Source organism: Aspergillus wentii (genome assembly GCF_001890725.1).
Source record: "Aspergillus wentii DTO 134E9 unplaced genomic scaffold ASPWEscaffold_3, whole genome shotgun sequence".
NCBI classification, from domain to species: Eukaryota; Fungi; Ascomycota; class Eurotiomycetes; order Eurotiales; family Aspergillaceae; genus Aspergillus; species Aspergillus wentii.
This window is the reverse complement of record NW_024467834.1, coordinates 1,223,727-1,241,704: the sequence shown is the minus strand read 5'-3', so window position 1 is coordinate 1,241,704 and position 17,978 is coordinate 1,223,727. Positions and strand designations below refer to the sequence as shown.

At 46.5% G+C, this 17,978-nt stretch overlaps 8 protein-coding genes across 8 annotated transcripts; 4 read left to right on the top strand and 4 right to left on the bottom strand.

Annotated features, from left to right (window-relative positions):
- Window positions 1-162: 162 nt before the first annotated feature.
- On the bottom strand, window positions 163-4,291 carry ASPWEDRAFT_26223 (GTPase-activating protein BEM3; the record flags this gene model as incomplete). The annotated part of the gene is made up of 3 exons (XM_040832822.1): window positions 163-176; window positions 238-876; window positions 952-4,291. The coding sequence occupies 3 exons, from the start codon at window positions 4,289-4,291 to the stop codon at window positions 163-165; spliced, it is 3,993 nt and encodes a 1,330-aa protein (XP_040690445.1).
- Window positions 4,292-5,940: 1,649 nt separating this feature from the next.
- Window positions 5,941-8,200, bottom strand: ASPWEDRAFT_170279 (mitochondrial distribution and morphology protein; the record flags this gene model as incomplete). The annotated part of the gene is made up of 3 exons (XM_040830591.1): window positions 5,941-6,072; window positions 6,125-7,338; window positions 7,402-8,200. 3 exons carry the CDS (start codon window positions 8,198-8,200, stop codon window positions 5,941-5,943), a joined length of 2,145 nt encoding a protein of 714 aa, XP_040690444.1.
- Window positions 8,201-8,610: 410 nt separating this feature from the next.
- On the top strand, window positions 8,611-9,513 carry ASPWEDRAFT_109300 (pre-rRNA-processing protein PNO1; the record flags this gene model as incomplete). Its single annotated transcript, XM_040828073.1, has 3 exons — window positions 8,611-8,692; window positions 8,762-9,405; window positions 9,457-9,513. The coding sequence occupies 3 exons, from the start codon at window positions 8,611-8,613 to the stop codon at window positions 9,511-9,513; spliced, it is 783 nt and encodes a 260-aa protein (XP_040690443.1).
- A 199-nt stretch (window positions 9,514-9,712) lies between these two features.
- Window positions 9,713-10,562, bottom strand: prs3 (proteasome core particle subunit beta 6; the record flags this gene model as incomplete). The annotated part of the gene is made up of 2 exons (XM_040827972.1): window positions 9,713-10,400; window positions 10,468-10,562. 2 exons carry the CDS (start codon window positions 10,560-10,562, stop codon window positions 9,713-9,715), a joined length of 783 nt encoding a protein of 260 aa, XP_040690442.1.
- Window positions 10,563-11,035: 473 nt separating this feature from the next.
- On the top strand, window positions 11,036-13,413 carry pre4 (proteasome core particle subunit beta 7; the record flags this gene model as incomplete). Its single annotated transcript, XM_040830590.1, has 5 exons — window positions 11,036-11,110; window positions 11,167-11,218; window positions 11,275-11,797; window positions 12,591-12,733; window positions 12,809-13,413. The coding sequence occupies 5 exons, from the start codon at window positions 11,036-11,038 to the stop codon at window positions 13,411-13,413; spliced, it is 1,398 nt and encodes a 465-aa protein (XP_040690441.1).
- A 199-nt stretch (window positions 13,414-13,612) lies between these two features.
- On the bottom strand, window positions 13,613-14,746 carry ASPWEDRAFT_170275 (fumarylacetoacetate hydrolase family protein; the record flags this gene model as incomplete). Its single annotated transcript, XM_040830589.1, has 3 exons — window positions 13,613-13,745; window positions 13,818-14,539; window positions 14,732-14,746. The coding sequence occupies 3 exons, from the start codon at window positions 14,744-14,746 to the stop codon at window positions 13,613-13,615; spliced, it is 870 nt and encodes a 289-aa protein (XP_040690440.1).
- Window positions 14,747-15,107: 361 nt separating this feature from the next.
- On the top strand, window positions 15,108-15,476 carry ASPWEDRAFT_107976 (succinate dehydrogenase assembly factor 1; the record flags this gene model as incomplete). Its single annotated transcript, XM_040827931.1, has 3 exons — window positions 15,108-15,188; window positions 15,258-15,289; window positions 15,353-15,476. 3 exons carry the CDS (start codon window positions 15,108-15,110, stop codon window positions 15,474-15,476), a joined length of 237 nt encoding a protein of 78 aa, XP_040690439.1.
- A 338-nt stretch (window positions 15,477-15,814) lies between these two features.
- Window positions 15,815-16,703, top strand: ASPWEDRAFT_130791 (Hsp20/alpha crystallin family protein). The gene has a single exon (XM_040829269.1). The coding sequence runs from the start codon at window positions 15,988-15,990 to the stop codon at window positions 16,588-16,590; it is 603 nt and encodes a 200-aa protein (XP_040690438.1). The 5' UTR covers window positions 15,815-15,987; the 3' UTR covers window positions 16,591-16,703.
- Window positions 16,704-17,978: the final 1,275 nt, after the last annotated feature.

The following is a 17,978-nucleotide window of genomic DNA, read 5'->3' as shown; positions in this document are numbered from 1 at the left end:
ATTTATCTTGATCATAGTAGCATGGCCACTTCGCAAGATAGTGACAGGAAAGAGGGGCTAATGGGTATAAAAAAGAAAAAAAAAAGAGAAGATGAAGATGAAGTGCCGTGGGTTTTTTTCCAACATATACCAGCTCAATGTGGCTACCCGGAGGTGTAATTTTCAATTACCGAAGCCTGTTTCTTTTCAGTTAGTGATTTAATAGTCTATAGTAAAAAGACGATGTTGAGTACTGACCATGGTCCTCGCGTGACGTTGGAATGGAGGTATTTTGATAGTTGGCTTCCATGAAAAGAAGAGAGCTCTCTCGCCTCTTTGCCTTGGCAGAGCGGGAATTCTCGAAGTTTGGTGTCAACATTCTGTTCACTGATGGAGAGCTAGGTTGGCTTTGGTTGTAATTTTCTGGAATGTAAGACAATTGCTCATAGCTCGGCTGCATTACGGTGAATCCAGTGTTACTTTGTGTCGGATATTCCTCAGGCACAGTATCAGGGAAATCTTCTTGTCTCCGGAATGTTGTCTGATGAGGACCAGGTGTGGGTATGTCCGAGAACCTTTGATGTCTTGGAGAACGAGCATCTTCTGAGGATACAAATCGATCAGCGGCGACCTCCGTTCCTTCTAGACTATGTCTGGGAGAGACACCGAAAATACTGTCAAAATCGGTGAGGAACATCGAAAATACTGGAGCCGGTATGTTAAGTGTTGGAGCGAAGACAATACCAACGTTTCTGACCGTCATTTTATTGATATCGGAGTTGTTGACAATGACAATCAAAAACTGCGCTAGTGCTCGCAACAGAGCAAGATTCGACTTCGGGAGTCTGTGTACAAGGACATTGAATGCCGCGATTTTCTTATGCCGCTCACCAAGCTCTATAGTAAAATTCTTGTTAATATAGCGCTGGGGGAAAGGCGGGGGGGACTGGACTGGAAACTAGATCAACTTACCAAGCACACGCAGGAATTCTAAATGAAGCTCGCGGGTTAAGACTGTCGAGGGAAGCTCTCGCAGGTACTGTTTGAAAAGAGAGGCCACTGCGTGAACATCATAGTACTGATCTCCAGCGAGGAAGTCAACGTCGCCTTCGGTGTTGAATCGTTCCTTGAGCGCTTTGACGACAACATTTGACCCACTTAGCCGAAATATACCCTCCTCTAATGCTGCTCCCTTGGCTTCAAGATACTCAATGCAGCGATAAACAACAGCTGGTAAGTCGGCGTCTACGCCTTGTGGCGGACAAAAATGCACTGCTTCTGCCAATGGAATTCCAAAGACAGGCCTAACAAAATTTCTGTCAATCGGAGTGCTGCTCTGAGCTTGCGTCATAGAAGCCTCATGGCTGGCCTGGAGTTGCGAAGCAAGATCAAACGATGATCTTGTACGGAAACCCCAGATGCTGCGTTTCTTTTCCTTGGTAGAAGTTGGGTTACTAGCAGCCGCTTTATTGCCCCAAGCCCCTGCATCTTGAATCTTTGCACCGTTTGTGGGTCCTGAAATTACCTTGGAGGGGTGTGATGTGAGGTGTCCAAAATCAGTATTACCTGCAGCCTGATTTGGGTCTGCGGAATCCGTTAAGATTCCTGGCGGTATTTGTGGGGATTTTGGTGGCTGTCTGTCGAAAGATGCCCCAAGAACCGGGGGCTCCGCAGGAACTGCATCGTCAAAACTGAATCCTTGAACGGTTTCAGGCCCATCCAATTCTGGACTCTCAACTCCCTTGCCGTTTCTTTTACTTCCATTAGTAAAAAACCTGGACTTGGGATTGGAACTGGTGGCTTGCTTTCCGGTTGCTTGGGGTTGATTGGCCGAAGGTATGATATTAAAGCCCTCGCTCTCCGAGGAGTGCCCTTCAACATACTCCAGAAGTGCTTCGACCCAAGCATCTCTTTCTTCATCGCTCTCGGCGCATAGGACATGTCGAACGAGAGCGGATGAGTCTTTCTTCTTCGGTTCCAAAATGAGGAACGCATGGCGGTATTGATTATCAGAATCATCCTCGCCACGTGAAGGAGAATTACTCTGAGCATTTGTGTTCTGCGATTGCTTGCCAATCTGAGCACTGTAGAGTTTGATGGTCCCGAGATGAGGACCACCCGGGGACTCAAAGTATTTGAGTTCTGGGCCATGCAGAATAAAATATCTCGCTTTCCACCCGCCAAAATTCTTTCCTCTCTTAGTGAGGTAGCCTTCTTTCCTGGGTTTCCCATCCGGGCCCCGTAGGATTTCAGATTTCACTTGATTATTGCTTTTCAGTAAGCTGGTCTCATCATCTCGGGGTTCAATAGCATCGCAAGTAAGGAACTGGCAAATAATCAAGGCAGCCTTCTCATCCATAGGAGTATCAAGAAGAGCCTCAAAATAACAATTTAGAGCTGCACGTCTTGCATCCACCTTGGCAGGGGAGTGTCCGCTGAACATGGCCTTATCAGGCAACTTTCCCGCAAAAGAGGACAGTTGTCTCATCTGCTGATCTAATTGGGGGAGAGCCGCAATGACTTTTTCCACACGCCAGAGCTCTGAGTTTTCAGACCGCGAAAAGACACTTAATGTAAAGACTGGCTCCTCCTCGGCTGGCCTTGATGCCATGTAACTATTCCTGGAAGGCCGAAGACGTGAAGATGACACTCTCACTTCGATAAAAGGAAGAGCATTCGGAGGCAAAAGCAGATTAGGATGGTCGTCGGATACCAAGCCTTGATAAATACCGCCGTTCGTAATATTTGGTGACCTGGGGCTATCTATTTGGACAGCAGCATCAATGGAAGGAATGGGCTGATTGTCATAGTCAAGGGGGGGGTAAGAGTCAGTTCCTGTTGTAACAGGGTTGCCTGGTCCAAATGGATATTGATGCTTAGCTGCTCGAGGTGTAAGAGCTAATCCCGCAAGGCCATCGCTCGAAGACATGGGCATGGAGGCCAAAGAACTGGGAATTTCTCTGGGCATTCGCGGTAGTGGGGAGCCAATAGGTCGATCTTCAGGTCTTGGACTCATGGGCAGTCCGGGACTTTTGGGAGCGGACAAAACGGTACGATCGCTAAATGGTGTTGCGTTTGTCAAACGAGGGCTCAGTATAGATGCCAGGGATTCAGAACGTTCAACAAGCGGCGGGGATTGTGCAACCGCCTGTCGCGACCTTGACGGTATTCCAGCAGACATCGTATGCCCATCGCCGAAAGAATCGAAAGCACCAGGGGTTTGGAGCGGTTGGGGCTTCTTCTTCTCCGGCACACTGTGAAACTCCTTGTCTTTCCCCAAGGCCGCTTCGCGCTGTCGATCATCGTCATCCCTAGTTTTCCTCCTCCCGCGCTCGATAGACACTTCCTCCACCGCAAGAACATCCTCATATTCAGAGTCTGAATCGTACACGGCGGTGTTTTGTGCGGCTGTACGATGGGGTTGTTTTTCGAGGTTCAAGGGTGCGGGGGGCGCCTTTCGAATTTGATGCAAGGATCTGCTTTGCTTGCCTTCGCCAGATAGGGGATCATTGCCAGTAGACTTGGAACTCGTGAAAGATTTCGGGCTTGCGGCCAATGGATCATGTGTAGTATATGACATCGATTGCGGATTTTCCAAGTCATCCCTAGGGGTTGCCTGTGAGCAATCTTTACGAGGGTCAATAGGTGAATCGTTCTCGGCTGAGTTTTGCGATCCAGCTGCGCTAGGCGTTGATCTAGTCTCGATTCTCAAGGACTTTTCCACCACTCTGGACGAGTGCTGGGGTTTCGGCTGATTCTGCGGCTGAATTTGGTTGGGAGATTCGCGATCATGACGAATATCACTGCTTTCGCCAGCCTGCGGTGGGAAGATTTGGTCATCTACTGAGGGCACCGGTGGCACCGAATTTTGCAATTCTTTCATCTTCTTTTTGTATCGCTCCTTTTCCTTCAACGCACGCTCAAGATCCTTGTTCAAGCCAAGGATGAGTGCCCGCTGCTTATCGACCAGTCTCCAAAGCTGTGAATTCTGAGATGCAGCGTGGTGTTTCTCCTTGAGCAGATGTACAATCACAGACTCGGCGGAGCCCGCAGTAGCTATGAGGTTTGCGATATCAGCCTGACTTAACGCGTTGGCATCGAATGTGGACTTGTGAGGCTGGGATGCCGAGGAAAGGGAAGAAATCGCAGAATCGATGGACGAGGTGCGGGGCATAATGCGAAACCCAGGACGACCCCCAGGCATTGGTTGCGGAGAGCTGGCAGGGGATATTGGGGAGGATGTGGCGGATTGGGTCGACTCGGTCGCATCTGAGAGTTTCCGCGGCTTGTTGTAATTCATTTTGTCGGTCATATTTCTATCATACTGGTTATGGACCCCCACTAAATCCTTGTACGCTGTTTCTGGTGCGCTGGATGAGCTATGGCTAGCAGTGGATAGAGGGGCTGGGAATGTAGCATGGGCTATTCGATTGATTGGTGAGCAATTTTGAGAACGAGAAGTACCAGCAGATGATGTTGATAATACAGGACTCTGGATCAAGCCAGTGCTGTCTCGACTGGGTGACTAGGGTCGCACGCTCGTTTGTAGGGAGATGGTGTAGGCCTGCGGGGATCGGACGCAGCAACAAGAGTCGCGGAACGCAAGGATTGTCCGTCGGGTCGTGTTCATATATAGTCGCGGGGAATGAGACTGCCCGTGGATGATGGGTGCACCAAACTCTTGACTTCTAGCAGCGGCAGAGGAGGAAATGGAAGAAATTGGTAGCGGCTGCTGTTGGTGGTTGTCGTAGTGGTGGTCGTAGCTCACCTGTCGCCGAACCGGCATGGCTCGTTCAGGAGTCGAAGCTCGATCAGCATGGGATGGAAAGACGCGAGCCAGTGATAGGGCACAGACGGGGCTCGACAGTACTAGGGAAACGCGGCAACTTTGGGCGGGTTTAAGCGCCGAAAGCTCAGGGGGTCGAGGCAGAGGATATGTACAGTAATAATATCGGGGGGGAAATTAAACAGAATAATATTGCAGAGTGGTTATATACGGAGTAAATAATTATGTATTCATTTGAATCCCCATGACCAACACAACTGACGACACAGAAGTGTTGGGGGGGGGGGGGGGGGGGGGGGGGAGAGAGAGAGAGAGAGAGGGAGAAACAGAAAAGGAGGTTGGTTTCCTGGTTTCTTTGAATTTGCAGCAGCAAAAAAAAAAGGGGGGGTGGGTAAGGTATTGTTATTCTGTTGATTAGAATAACAAAGTTAGACAAAGAAACCGGGCACTGGAACAGGCAAAAATAAGTCAAGATGCTATCTAATGGAGGTTGCATGTTTGCTTTTCTTTCATTTACTATTATTATTATTATTATTATTATTATTATTATTATTATTACTGCATTTTTTGGAGCTGGAGCTGGCAGGTGCTGAATGCCAGCTATATTATTAGGATAGTTTCTCATCAACTGCAACTAGCAGTTATGTTGTACATGCACGCATTGTACCTATGTAGTACGTACATACATTATACATGAGTCATGACTCTCTGCTGCTGTGGGTCTGGGAATAAACACTAGGCATCCCTTTCAAGATGCATCATTGGTGTGTACTCCGTACAGATCCCAATCCCATAAGGAGTTGTTTCGAAGACGCCCACCTGCCAAAAAAGTTAAATTGACATTTGCTTATCATTTAGTACACTATATACTATACATCTGTGATGCTGACAGGGGTCTTTGAGCCCAAATATCATCCTCCAACACCTAGACATATAAAAGTTGCAGAAAAGAGATGAGATGGGAGGAGATCGGTGGGAGAGTTTACCAAAGGCGGAAACCAACACAAGAGACGGGAATGCACTCATGGTTCTCTCCTGATGGTTTCTTGTCTTTTCTTGATAAGGAGGGGGGCCGATTCGACCTCTAAAACGCCTTTTACCCTATGCATTAACGCCCTCCCCCTTAAAAAAAAAAATTCAAGTATAACGTCAGAGACTTGCATAAAAGTACAAGATTATGCTATGTTTCCAGCCATTCCCATGAAAATGGCCTGAGCAGCCAGCTGGAGTGACCAGAAGCCAACCTTTTTGAAGCGCCGTTTGCGCGCCTGGTCATCAACGACATCCCGCGCAAATGCATCATACACCTACAAATGCATTAGCAAACACTCAATAACTCAAGAGTATAAGGATGCTTACCGCGGCTGAAAGGTCATCCATTAAGCCGCTATCAAAGACCGTCCAGCTGCCATCAAAGTCCTCGACGCGTTTAACGAGGCGACAATTAACAGGAATGAATGTGCGCTTGGAATTTATGTATGCGACAATGGGCCGTATAAGTGCGTTGTTTATGTATGAAAGATCTCGGGTAAAAAGGGGCACAACAGCCCTCACATTGTTGAGATGGAGACGGAGATCTGTTACAAGGAACCGGTTTGTTGAGCCTGCCTCCTCTGGTCGACTTGGATGGTAAGACAAAGGCCCGGGAGTTTGATTCGACGTGACAGTAATTTCCAGTCGATCGTAGAAATCGGCCATCACTTTTGCTAAACTTTCATCGTTATCACTTGGAAACATCATATCGGCAACGATATCGACGGTTCCTTCGTGTATCCACCCAAAAGGACCTTGGACTCCGCGATTGAGATGATCAATATTGAGCCCATCAATCCGTATCCTGCTATGCTTTTTCCAAGGGTTAGGACTGCCGTCCTCCGTTTCATTGCCCAGTTGAGCGGTAGTAAAGCCATGAGATTGGCGTGGATGGATTGTGAACAAAGAATTGTCATAAGATCCAGACATCATGTTTGCCGAAAGAAAGTCGTAAAACAACCACTGTTTACGGAGCTGGGGAAGATCGCAAGAAAATATGCTAACGGGAAACGGCCTGAAGTTATCAGGCTGGTAAACTGTGACAAGTAAATCGTGCATCTTGAATGAGTCAATTTCAAAGTCCCCAGGACTGTGTTCATGGCGGTATGATTTGGGATCCAAATCATCATCAGACCAGTAAACATGCCTGCGATCAACAACTCCGCGTATTCCTTGGACTTCAACATCACGGAGGAGCCCTTTGCCGTTGATCCACTTTGTAAATGATAATGTAACGTTAACAGTATCAATTGACACGTCAAATTGCGTATAGTTTGTGTCCTCCTCCTCGGAAACCTGTCGCTGATCTGATAAATCCAAACCCGTTTGGTCTTTGAGGGCTGCAGCTGCAGCTGCAGCTGCAGCGGTCTTCGAGGAGCCTTTGCTCACATGTCCTGTCCCCTGACCGGGTCGCCTTGAGACAAAGACATTCTTAAAGGTGATGACTCCGCCTTTCCACTTGGGCACAATTGCAGATTCAAAAACAACTTTTACACCAGAGGACTTGGTCAGGTAATTGCCCACCCATCCGGCCAAGGTTTCTATAAAAAAAAAACATTAGTGATCCAATGAACTTGTTATAATTCGCGGTTGTTTCATCATACCTTGGGCGAAAACAGTATTGATAGCAAGTATTAGTAAAGAAAAGAAAGTCGTGGTTCCCAAGACAACCCATATTACGTGTCCCAGAAGAACCCAAGAAAAGAGTGCACTTATCTCATCCAGAGTAAATGGCCTTACGCTTCGGATTGAGAACCATTTGAACCGTACTTTAAGCCGAGACCAAAAGCCAGTTGCTGCAGCCAACAACTCTTCTTTTGTGGGCCGATGGAACTGTGACATATGCGGCAAACGATCGATTAAGTGGCGATTAAAAGCACCAGACTGGTTCTCTTCGCGTACCGCCTTCTCTGTACTGGGATCTTGTGGTTGCGTGTTGTTTCCTAATTTCTCTGAGCTCTGGGATGCAGTGGTGCCGTTATCAGCTTTTAGGGACTCTTTAGGTATCTCATTATGTGGCCGGTCCTCCTTGGTCGTATGTAAGCTTCGCTTCCATACATTCCGTGTAAAAAGCCTTCTATCGACATTATAACTCCTATTGGATAGAATCTTCTCGGGACCGATAGCGCATGTTGTTCCAGTTTCTACCGCAGTCGAACTGGGAGATATTCCGAGTACAAGAAAACTTCCAGAGGCGAACCTTTTAGTGATCTGAGTTGATTTTCGACGAGGCAAGGATGGAAATCTTCTCGTGGGCCTTTTGAAAATGAAATCGCAGAAATTGTATGAGTTTGCTGTATCATAAAATAATGGTATTCGATTCGTTCTCATTCCCCGTCCAAATAGTGGATTTGCCGTTTCCCAAAAGTTGGTGTACAGCTTGCGTCCGAGATTGCCAGGCATGATTGCCGTCACATCATGGGAAACCTATTCAAATAGCCAAATGAAAAACGGAATGTTTCACAAGACCATGTTGAAAAAGTGTTGAACTATGAAGGTTCCAAAAACATGTGTATGGGAAACTCCACTTCTATGTTAGATCAAGAGGCGTGTGAGCTCCAAGCAAACAATGACGAAGCGTTTGGCTGCTGGAAGTAGAATAAATTTCCATGAAATCATGATTCCGCCTGTCGGCGACCGGAGGGTTGTTTGTCCCGTTTGCAACAAAATTTGATAATTCCACACCCACATTTTTCCCACCTTCAACTGATAAAATTTGCGATAACTGATTTCATTTCAGCCACCCGTATTCATATATTGTTGGGTCATTATTCTTTCCCTCTCTTCCTTTCTCTATTGAAAATATACGGAAAATGCCTGCCCCCACGGCACTCCTCAAACAGCCAGATGAAATAACAGCAGCACAGGTGCCCGTAGCTGCAGTCCCCACATCCAGTTCGTTCTATTCCTTTTTTTTTTTTTTTTTTTTCTTCAGGAGTAATGACCTTGACTAACGGTCCGTAGACCAAGACGATGAAGTGTTGATCGATGCTCAGGCTTCGACAGAGGGGAATGCTTCAGATTTAGCACCCGTGCAATCCGCTCAAGACGACGAGATGCGCATCGATGAAGAGGGTCGCCCAGTCTTTACACCAGCTAAAGATATCAACGTTGTCTACCGAGTTGAGACGCGAAAAGTGCCAGTCCCGCCGCATCGCATGACCCCGCTTAAGGCAAATTGGCCCAAGATTTACCCTCCTCTCGTTGAGCATCTGAAGTTACAAGTGCGAATGAATGTCAAAAACCGAGCTGTCGAACTACGTACATCGAAATTCACCACGGATACCGGAGCTCTGCAGAAGGGCGAAGATTTTGTCAAGGCTTTCACACTTGGCTTTGATTGCGATGATGCCATTGCACTCCTCCGGCTGGATGATTTGTATATATCTAGTTTTGAGATCAAAGACGTGAAGACGCTCAACGGCGAGCACCTTGGTCGCGCAATCGGGCGAATTGCAGGGAAGGACGGAAAAACCAAATTCGCAATCGAGAATGCAAGTCGGACTAGAGTTGTTCTTGCGGACCAGAAAATCCATATTCTCGGCGGTTTTAAGAATATCCACATTGCCCGCGAGGCTATCGTGAGTTTAATCCTGGGTAGTCCTCCGGTAAGTCATGGGTCCTCCATTATATCACGAATATATGCTAATTCATAACAGGGCAAGGTTTATGGTAACCTGCGCACGGTGGCATCTCGTATGAAAGAGCGATTTTGATACCTCAGGATTCGGATGTTTTGTTGTATTTGCAGCATAATACTGGCGTTAAGGTTTTGGGTGATACGGGTTGAGTAAAATATTATTGATATGATGATCAAAGACGAATAGATTTTCAGTACAGTCTTGTCACGATTCCTAAGGCATGCATTAAATCAAATTTATGGCCACTAGCACTGCCCTCTCGCTTGCTCTCGCTTTAGTCCTTCTTCAAGGGAATGTAGATATCCTCTATCCCACTCTTGGTAATGACCATCATCTGCAAGCCATCACCAACTTCAATGTGTCTTTCCACGGCACTGGTGAATGCATCTCGCACGAGTTGCTCGACCGTTTCCCTTGGCAAAGGCTCCGCCTTCTTTGGTTCAAGGGCATGTCCTTCACCACTCCCAGGGATGTACTGGTTTTTGAAGTTGACTTGGTTGTCAAGGAATGGCATGATCAGGCTCGCTGCAGAGCCAGCTGCTCTGCATTGCTCTCTTTCATATGAGCCGACCGGATCGTAACTGTATAGCGCTCCTTTGCCTTCGCTATCCAAACCTGCTAGAATGGCAGTCACATAGTAGGGAAAAAACCGTTTTTGGTAAAGTATCGTAGACAGTCGCTGTGCACATGCCGTGACAGACATGGGTTTTCCATGCTGGTATTTGTACATCTTTACCACTGCATCTAGTCGTTCTTTAAGTGCTTGGCCGTCTGCAGCGTATCCGACAACAGACAGCAGAATATGGGCACCATCACCCGTCTCATCAACCCCTCCAATCTTGAAGACTTTTGGAACGTAGCGAGAGTTGATATTGTAGCCCGCCACAGAACGAGTATCGCCAGCGAGGATTGCGAAGTCGGAGCCTGTAACGCCCAGAGTTGAGCCTCCATTGTCGGTGTATCTGGTGGTTGAATATTAGTTATAATACTAAACAACGTAGAGAGCTTCCCAAGAATGCTTGCACTTACGGGTAAAATGAATGTTCTTTGACTGCAGCACCAGTTGGCTGAGAGAAGGAATATCCAACGGCCTCAGCGTGAGGCTGGCCCATCAGCGACGTCATTTTCTGCGAGAAATTCTGACTTGGAGATATGCTAAATTTATTCAAAGTTGAGATATTTTTGAGCGCTAAGAATTAGTGTGTTCTTCGGGATTGTGTAAGTTCTTCTTGTGGAGAGATATCGTGAAGTTTAGGTCCTTGATGAGGTACCTGCTCTGACGCGATCCAGCTGCCTTCTGCTTATATAATCTGTCCTGCAGCTCCCGCCACAATTTCAAGGTTGTGGCTGTTAACTTGTATGTTCGACAAGTAAAATATATTAATACTAACCCCATAATTTGGCATTCAGAATTCATATCCTAAACAAGGTAGTTATTGTTTTCGGGTTTAACCTTTTTCATTGTATATGGGCTGACTTAATGATAGCCAGGAGCACCTGAATAAAATCTAGGGCTATCCTCACAGGTGTACGTACCTATCACAAGTCCATATACCAGTGTGAACCAGTTACATGGTACTCTTTGGCATTGTGAACTATGCTTGGTCTTGGAGCATATGAAAGTAGCAGTGAAGATGAGGCAGGACCTCCCACCTCTTTACTGGTTCCAGAGGTACTTTTTTTTTGCCAAGTTCTTATTGTACGATAGTCAGCTGAACCATCTTCCAGCACAAGAAGAAAGAGCAGCCAGTTGAAATTTTGCAGGCCAAGGATAATTACAGTAAGTCTTTATGATCTCACATGGCTTAGTTGATCCGTTTCTCATGTTCAAATCAGTTCAAGCAGGGACACATCAAAACAAAATTTCCCAAAAAACGACTTCCAATGCCGAACCCGCTGGGCCTGTTCTAGGGCCTTCAGACATCCAAATGGCGCAGCCATCAGCTGATCCCTCACCAACCGGGCAGTCCTCTCCGTTTTTAGCATCTCGGACACTTATACATGATTTAACACTTCCTCCGGTGCCGAATTTGGACATACCGCCGTCGCCGCCTGGTTCTCCCGAGCCCATGGCGAATGCGAAATTCACACATTTCCTATCATTAAAGAAGCAAGGTATCCATTTTAACGAAAAGTTGGCTGGATCAACCTCCCTTAAAAATCCCAGTCTGCTAAAAAAGCTGATGGATCATGCTGGGATTGATGGTCAAGCACAATACCATACATCACTTCCCATTGGTGTATGGGATACTGCTAATTTACCGCAATGGGGGTTCAAGGAAGCACTTTTGAAGTCACAACAAGAAATCCGTCAACAAACAGAAGATAAACGGCTTGCAGGTCACAGAGGCTCGATTGAGTTTGTTACTAGCACAGCTGGCAGGCCCAATCAAAGTTGAAGTGATAGAATTTACTGTAAAGTCCATGCAAAGTTCAAGCCCCCCTAGAGGGAACCAGCTTGCCCTTGGGTACTTACTGCATATATGCTGTCCGAAGTACAAAGTTGATAGAGTCGGCGAGATCTTTTTTATCGAGCGCCCCCTTTATTCCCTTTCATTCCATTCTGATTTACCTCGCTCAAAGAATATTGCAATTAGATGATCCAGGGCGGCTAAACATGTTGTGATAAGATATTATGGTGTCAAATTTTGGGTTACAGTTAGTGAGAAATGCTAGTCAGATAATACCATTTTAGGTTCAGGGGAATATATGCAATTTAACACATATAATGATAAAGGTTAATAATGATTTATTGTATTGAAACCCAATAGTTATGTCATACCTACCTATATAGTTAATTGGGGTCTCCGCGCTAGACGCGTGTATAGGTTCCATAGGCGCGGGACTTCGCCGCCAGATACCATTGCTAACGTAACAAGAGCTCTGTCAGCTCTACTGCCCAAGGTACACTAGTTGGAGCTGTGTCCGCATCATCACAACCTACATACCTTCCACCTTTTTATCATTGAAATCTATATTCTCATTGTGTCTCCTTTTCTCTGTGTCGACTTTTTTCCCTCAGTGTTCCACTCTTCGGTACATTCTCACTAGCCATACCTTGATAATGAACCACTTCCCTGAACTTTGGGGACGTGTAAGGCACCCACCATAACCCTAGGCCTCGTTGGTCATCTAACATGCTTCAAGCCCAGGGACGATATCTACGGCCCTTATAACCCGGCATATCTTCAGACCTCTGGTCCTAAAACTCACACTCAGTCACCTGCTGTGACCGGAACGTCTGTCATAGCGGTAAAGTTCAACGGAGGAGTCGCGATTGCGGCTGATAACCTGGGTATGTTTGATATCTTGCTTCGCCGTCCAGCTTTTGGAAGCTTAATATTCTGACACGTGGATGATCTTTTGGTAGCCTCATATGGATCGCTTTCTCGCTTTACCGACGTTAAACGGCTCCGCGTTTTTGGTGATGCCGCGGTGATCGGGTTTGGTGGCGATGTGTCTGATATGCAGTACATTGACCGACTGTTGGAATCCATGGATATCAGAGAAAATTACTCGACCCACGGGAACATGCTCAACGCAAAGAACCTCCACACCTACTTATCCAAGGTTTTCTACAAGCGCCGTTCTGAGTTCAATCCGCTTTGGAACCACATTCTTGTTGCGGGGTTTGATGGAGATGAGAAGCCTTTCTTGAGCTCTGCAGACCTTCTTGGAACAACTTTCTCGGCACCGCATCTGGCCACTGGCTTCGGTGCCCACCTTGCTGTTCCAATTCTCCGTCGACTGTTCCCTGAAGAGAAGCCTATCGAGGAAATCAACAAAGACCAAGCAGTTGCTGCTCTTAAAGAATGTCTTAAAGTTTTGTGGTATAGAGACGCTCGGAGTCTCGACAAGTATTCGATAGCGGTGATCACTAAAGAAGGTGTCGAGTTGAAGGAGAACGAGCAGATTGAAGCTCAAAGCTGGGCATTCGCTGAAGCCATCAGGGGATACGGAGCTCAGGTCAACTAGGCCTTTTTTTGTTCATTCGATAATATGCAAGAATTTGATTGATAGGAAAGATGTTACGAGCCCAGAATTAATATGAACCATTGCCCTGAAGTACAACAGAGCACCCAGTGGTGTTTCTACACAAACAAGTGGTATTTGCATAACAGAATTTTGGACTAATGGCGAATGGGTAAGTTGAGTCCATCGGCTCTTTCTATCTCTAGAGCTTGGAAGATGACTTGTCAAATACAACCCTGTTGGCACACGATCCCACGCCCTCAAGAGAAACCTCAATCAAGTCACCATCCTTGAGCCAAAGCGCAGGCTTTCGGCCCATACCAACGCCTTGGGGACTACAGTATGTGTCAGCTTGTTGAATTCTGTCTGAGTTGACGGCGCCCGCGCGAGAGGGGTTATAAACCTACGTTCCAGTGAAGATCAAGTCGCCGGGCAACAAGGTGGTTCCCTGGGACAGAAACGCCACCGTTTTGGCGACACCAAAGATCATGTCCTTTGTGGAAGAAGACTGAACAGTCTTGCCATTCAGTCTTGTCGAGATTTCCAAAGCATTCGGCTCAGAAATCAATTTTGATGACACGATACCGGGTCCGAAAGGTGCCCAACCATCGAAACTCTTTCCCAGACCCCATTGCCCCCCACCACGCTTGATCTGCCAATCCCGGTGAGATACATCATCACCTACTGCATACCCAAGCACGTAATCCAGAGCCCGGGTTTCCGGGACATCTCTTGCTTCCTTGCCGATTACTATAACCAGCTCACACTCGTAATCCAGCCCCTCGCTTTCTTGGGCCACGGGGGGAACGGGAATGTCGTCAGTAGGTCCCGAGATAGACGTGATGGGTTTGTAAAAAAGCACTGGGTACTTTGGCGTTGGAAGGTTGGATTCTTTCGCATGTTGTTCATAGTTTAATCCTAAGCCGCGGACGGTCCCAATATCTTCTCTCGCCAAAGGCGCAAGAAGCATCTTCACCTCAGCAACCCGGTCTGTGACTTGATGCTGGCCAAATATATCTCCCTGAATCACCAGGGCCTTGGTAGTTTTGGAAATGTCGCTGACCCCGGCAGGGAGGATGGCATCACCGTAGTAGATTTGGCCATCTTTGGCAAGGAAACGGACGAGTCGCTTCAAAGGCAGTGGTGGGTTTCAGTAATGGGATGTATTAGAGTACTAATAAGGCAATTGAAATCAAGGGCTAGATTTTCTGTTTGAACAGGAAAGGGGGTGAGGAGAGAAGGGTTGTATGGAATATAACAGAACCAGTGGTTTAGGTAGGAATATATAGTTTTGTCCAGTCAAACCAGGAAGAAAACTTACGGAAAATGTAGCCATGCTTATCTTGGAAAATACCCACGGTGATCAATAATAACGATGAAAAATGCAATATGACCTGAGGGCAAGTGTAGACAGGCAGATAATTTATAATGATTTACTACTCATCTTTCGTTCCCCGATGACTCGGGGAGATGAAGCTCCTCGGTTCATCCACTCGGCCGGAAGACGACCCTCCCCCAGACCGGCGGAAGGCGGAGCTCAAAAAAACTCCAGAGCATTCCGAGAAGAAAAAGCCAAGGAGCTGGGCTACCGACGACATACCACTCCTACCACGTCTGACGTCGACTTTTCTACCCACGGGGGAGATAAACATATTCTTTTCAGGTTGACATTCAATCTGCACCGCAGACAGGCACCGATGGCCCGGCTGTCAGGCCTTCAAAGGGAGGTCTTGTCTCTCTACCGGAAATGCTTACGGGAAACTCGGAGAAAGCCAATGGTGACCCCTCTTCCCAACACAAACTTCTCAGCGCGGTGAAGGCTTGCTAATACCTGCTTGGAAATTTAGGAAACTAGAGATAACTTCAAAACCTATGCCAGGTTTGTCCCCACCATGGGAGCAAGCTATCCTTGGCCGCTGTACTAAATTAATGGACTCGACAGGGCCGAGTTCCAAAAGTCCCTTACTGTCAGCAAAAAAGATTTCAACGCGATAGAATATCTGTTGCGCAAAGGTTACCGACAGCTTGAAATGTACTCCTCGCCCAGAATCCGCAACATTCACTAATAGTGTTGGAACTTGGGTCGCGCATCTATTTAAAAAAATAACCATGAGAACTGCGATTCTACTTACCGTCACATGAAGAAGGCCAAACAAATGTGCTAGAAAACCCACCACTCAGGAAGATCCCCGATGATTCATGCGTCATAATCACGTGACTCCAATCTTGAAGGTTGTGGAAGTTTCCTGCGGAATCTCGTGCTCTCCGTCTTATCTTATCTGGAGCATCGAAAGCCCTAGAGTCATCTCCAAAGATCCCCAAACATCTCCAAACATCTGGTAGGTGACAGAGCAGTCGGTTGCTTATAGAACCGTGTTGACAAATGGAGATACCAGTGTCTTCTAAAATAGATCTTGTTGAATATAAATTGCTGAATTCCAGCACGTTTCTACTTTATGCTAAATCAACTCACATACCAATCTATGATAATAACATATCTTTATCAAAATTACCAAGATCGCCTAACCTCTTTCCAACCTTTTCATCTATCCGATCCTTTCTAGGATAAATCGAAATATGGCTTTTTTACCTCGCCTTGGTGGCGATTTCACCCCTCTATTCCACCTGTTGGATGACTATGATGCCCACCGTTCTACTTGCCCTAAGAGCCAACTCCGCGCTGTCCGCTCTTTCGTCCCAAAATTCGATGTTCGAGAACTAGACCATGAGTATCACCTCGATGGTGAACTCCCTGGTGTCGATCAAAATGATATCGAAATCGAGTTCACCGACCCTAGTACACTTGTCATCAAGGGTCGCGCGGAAAGAAACTACGGTAACACAAACTCAGACGTGATCGATAAGCAAAGCGAAGAGACATTCGATGATGCGCCTCGTACAAAGCCTCACCAACCCACTGTCGAGGATGCTGACGAATCAGTCACTACCACGCCTGCGAGTACTCCAGTCGAGTCGTCTAATAAGCCGGTCGCTAAGACTTCTAGCCCCGCGTACAAATATTGGGTCTCGGAGCGTTCAATTGGCGAATTCCATCGAACCTTTGCTTTCCCAACAAGAATAGATCAGGATTTGGTCAAGGCCAGCCTCAGAAATGGAATTCTCTCCGTTGTGGTTCCCAAGGAGCCAGCCCCGAAACTTAAGAAAATTAGGGTTGAGTAAGACTCGACGTTGCGTTCGAAGGATAAAGGATTCGTTTCCTGATCGATCAATTTTTATCGAAATGATGATTTGACAACACGCAAGTCGGATTGTTGGGAGGGTGTTCTTTTTTTCTTTTTCTCTTTTCCTTGAAACACATCATGTTTGTTTTGGGACAATGTGTTTTCTTTTCTTTGTGTGGATTATCTTTTGATGACATGTACTTTAATAGTGAGCTAATGACATAATATTCTTCTTTGATTATCATATTCTGTATAGCAGTCTATTTGCAATCAGCATTGGGCTGCAGACATTGCATGAGAACTTCAAGGCTGGGCCTTTTGATCAGGCCCCAGCCACAAGATGAAGACAGTAAAGCATCCATATCGAATTAGTCTTTTGTCTGGTATAATAGTAAGTGCATGGTACATGCATGTATGGTCAACCAGCGCGGGATATGATTTTGAATTCAGGCATTGATGCACCGACATATTCAGTATTCAGGAGGGGAACATTTTGTATCCCTTACCTCGCCACATGAAATAGTCAAAATTCTGCAAATAATCGCATGCATGTTGGCCTAGTATCCAACGCCTTAGCAATCGTTGAAATGTCTCTGTACACCGTACTCTAGACTGGAAACAAGGTCGTAAGATGTGCTAGCCGCATACTGTGATGCTAGGATTATATATAATCACGTCACAACAACGGAGTAAGTGATGACAAGATGTATACCGGCAAGTGCTAGACAGAGATCACAAAGTTGGCCACGTGCAGATTCGTACCACCTACCAAGCATTATGTTGTTCCATCTCAGGAAATGCATGCTTACTATTCGGATGAATTAACTGCAGTCACCGACAAAGGGTTGTTCAGCAACAAAACTCCTGCACAGGCGGACGGGGGAGACTAGGCTGATATGATGTCGCTGGATGGGACAATTGGCTGACAACCTGGCACGCCATATAACTTCTGTCCCTGCACAGGGGGGGCACTCGGGGATTGTTGGTGCAACACCAAGAATATGAGAAACCTTAAGATAGCTCCTGCTTTTTGATACATCAATTTGACGTGTAGACCGAGGGCCGCCGAAGATCCATCATGACTTGCCCGGTTAGGCAAATTCACCTCATACGATGAGATGAGCCTTTTGGCGCTGTGTTTCACCGCTAGATTAAGTTCTTGTTGGTTTGAATTGATTGTTCTTTGGTTGTATGTACCTCATTAACATCTTATCCTCACGTGTTTAAAACATATGGAACCATTATTTAATAGCCGTTATCGGGTGTGGTATAAATCGACATCATCGTTGTTTTCGTACGCACCGAGTGTTGGATCAGGTAAATCAAACTCCAACTAGAGCAAAAGACTGTAGCCCCAACTGGCAATGCCATCAAACGACCCAAAAA

Bases quoted from the DNA above. Each gene is read 5' to 3' on its own strand.
- ASPWEDRAFT_130791 (XM_040829269.1), top strand. From the start codon at position 15,988: ATGGCTTTTTTACCTCGCCTTGGTGGCGATTTCACCCCTCTATTCCAC.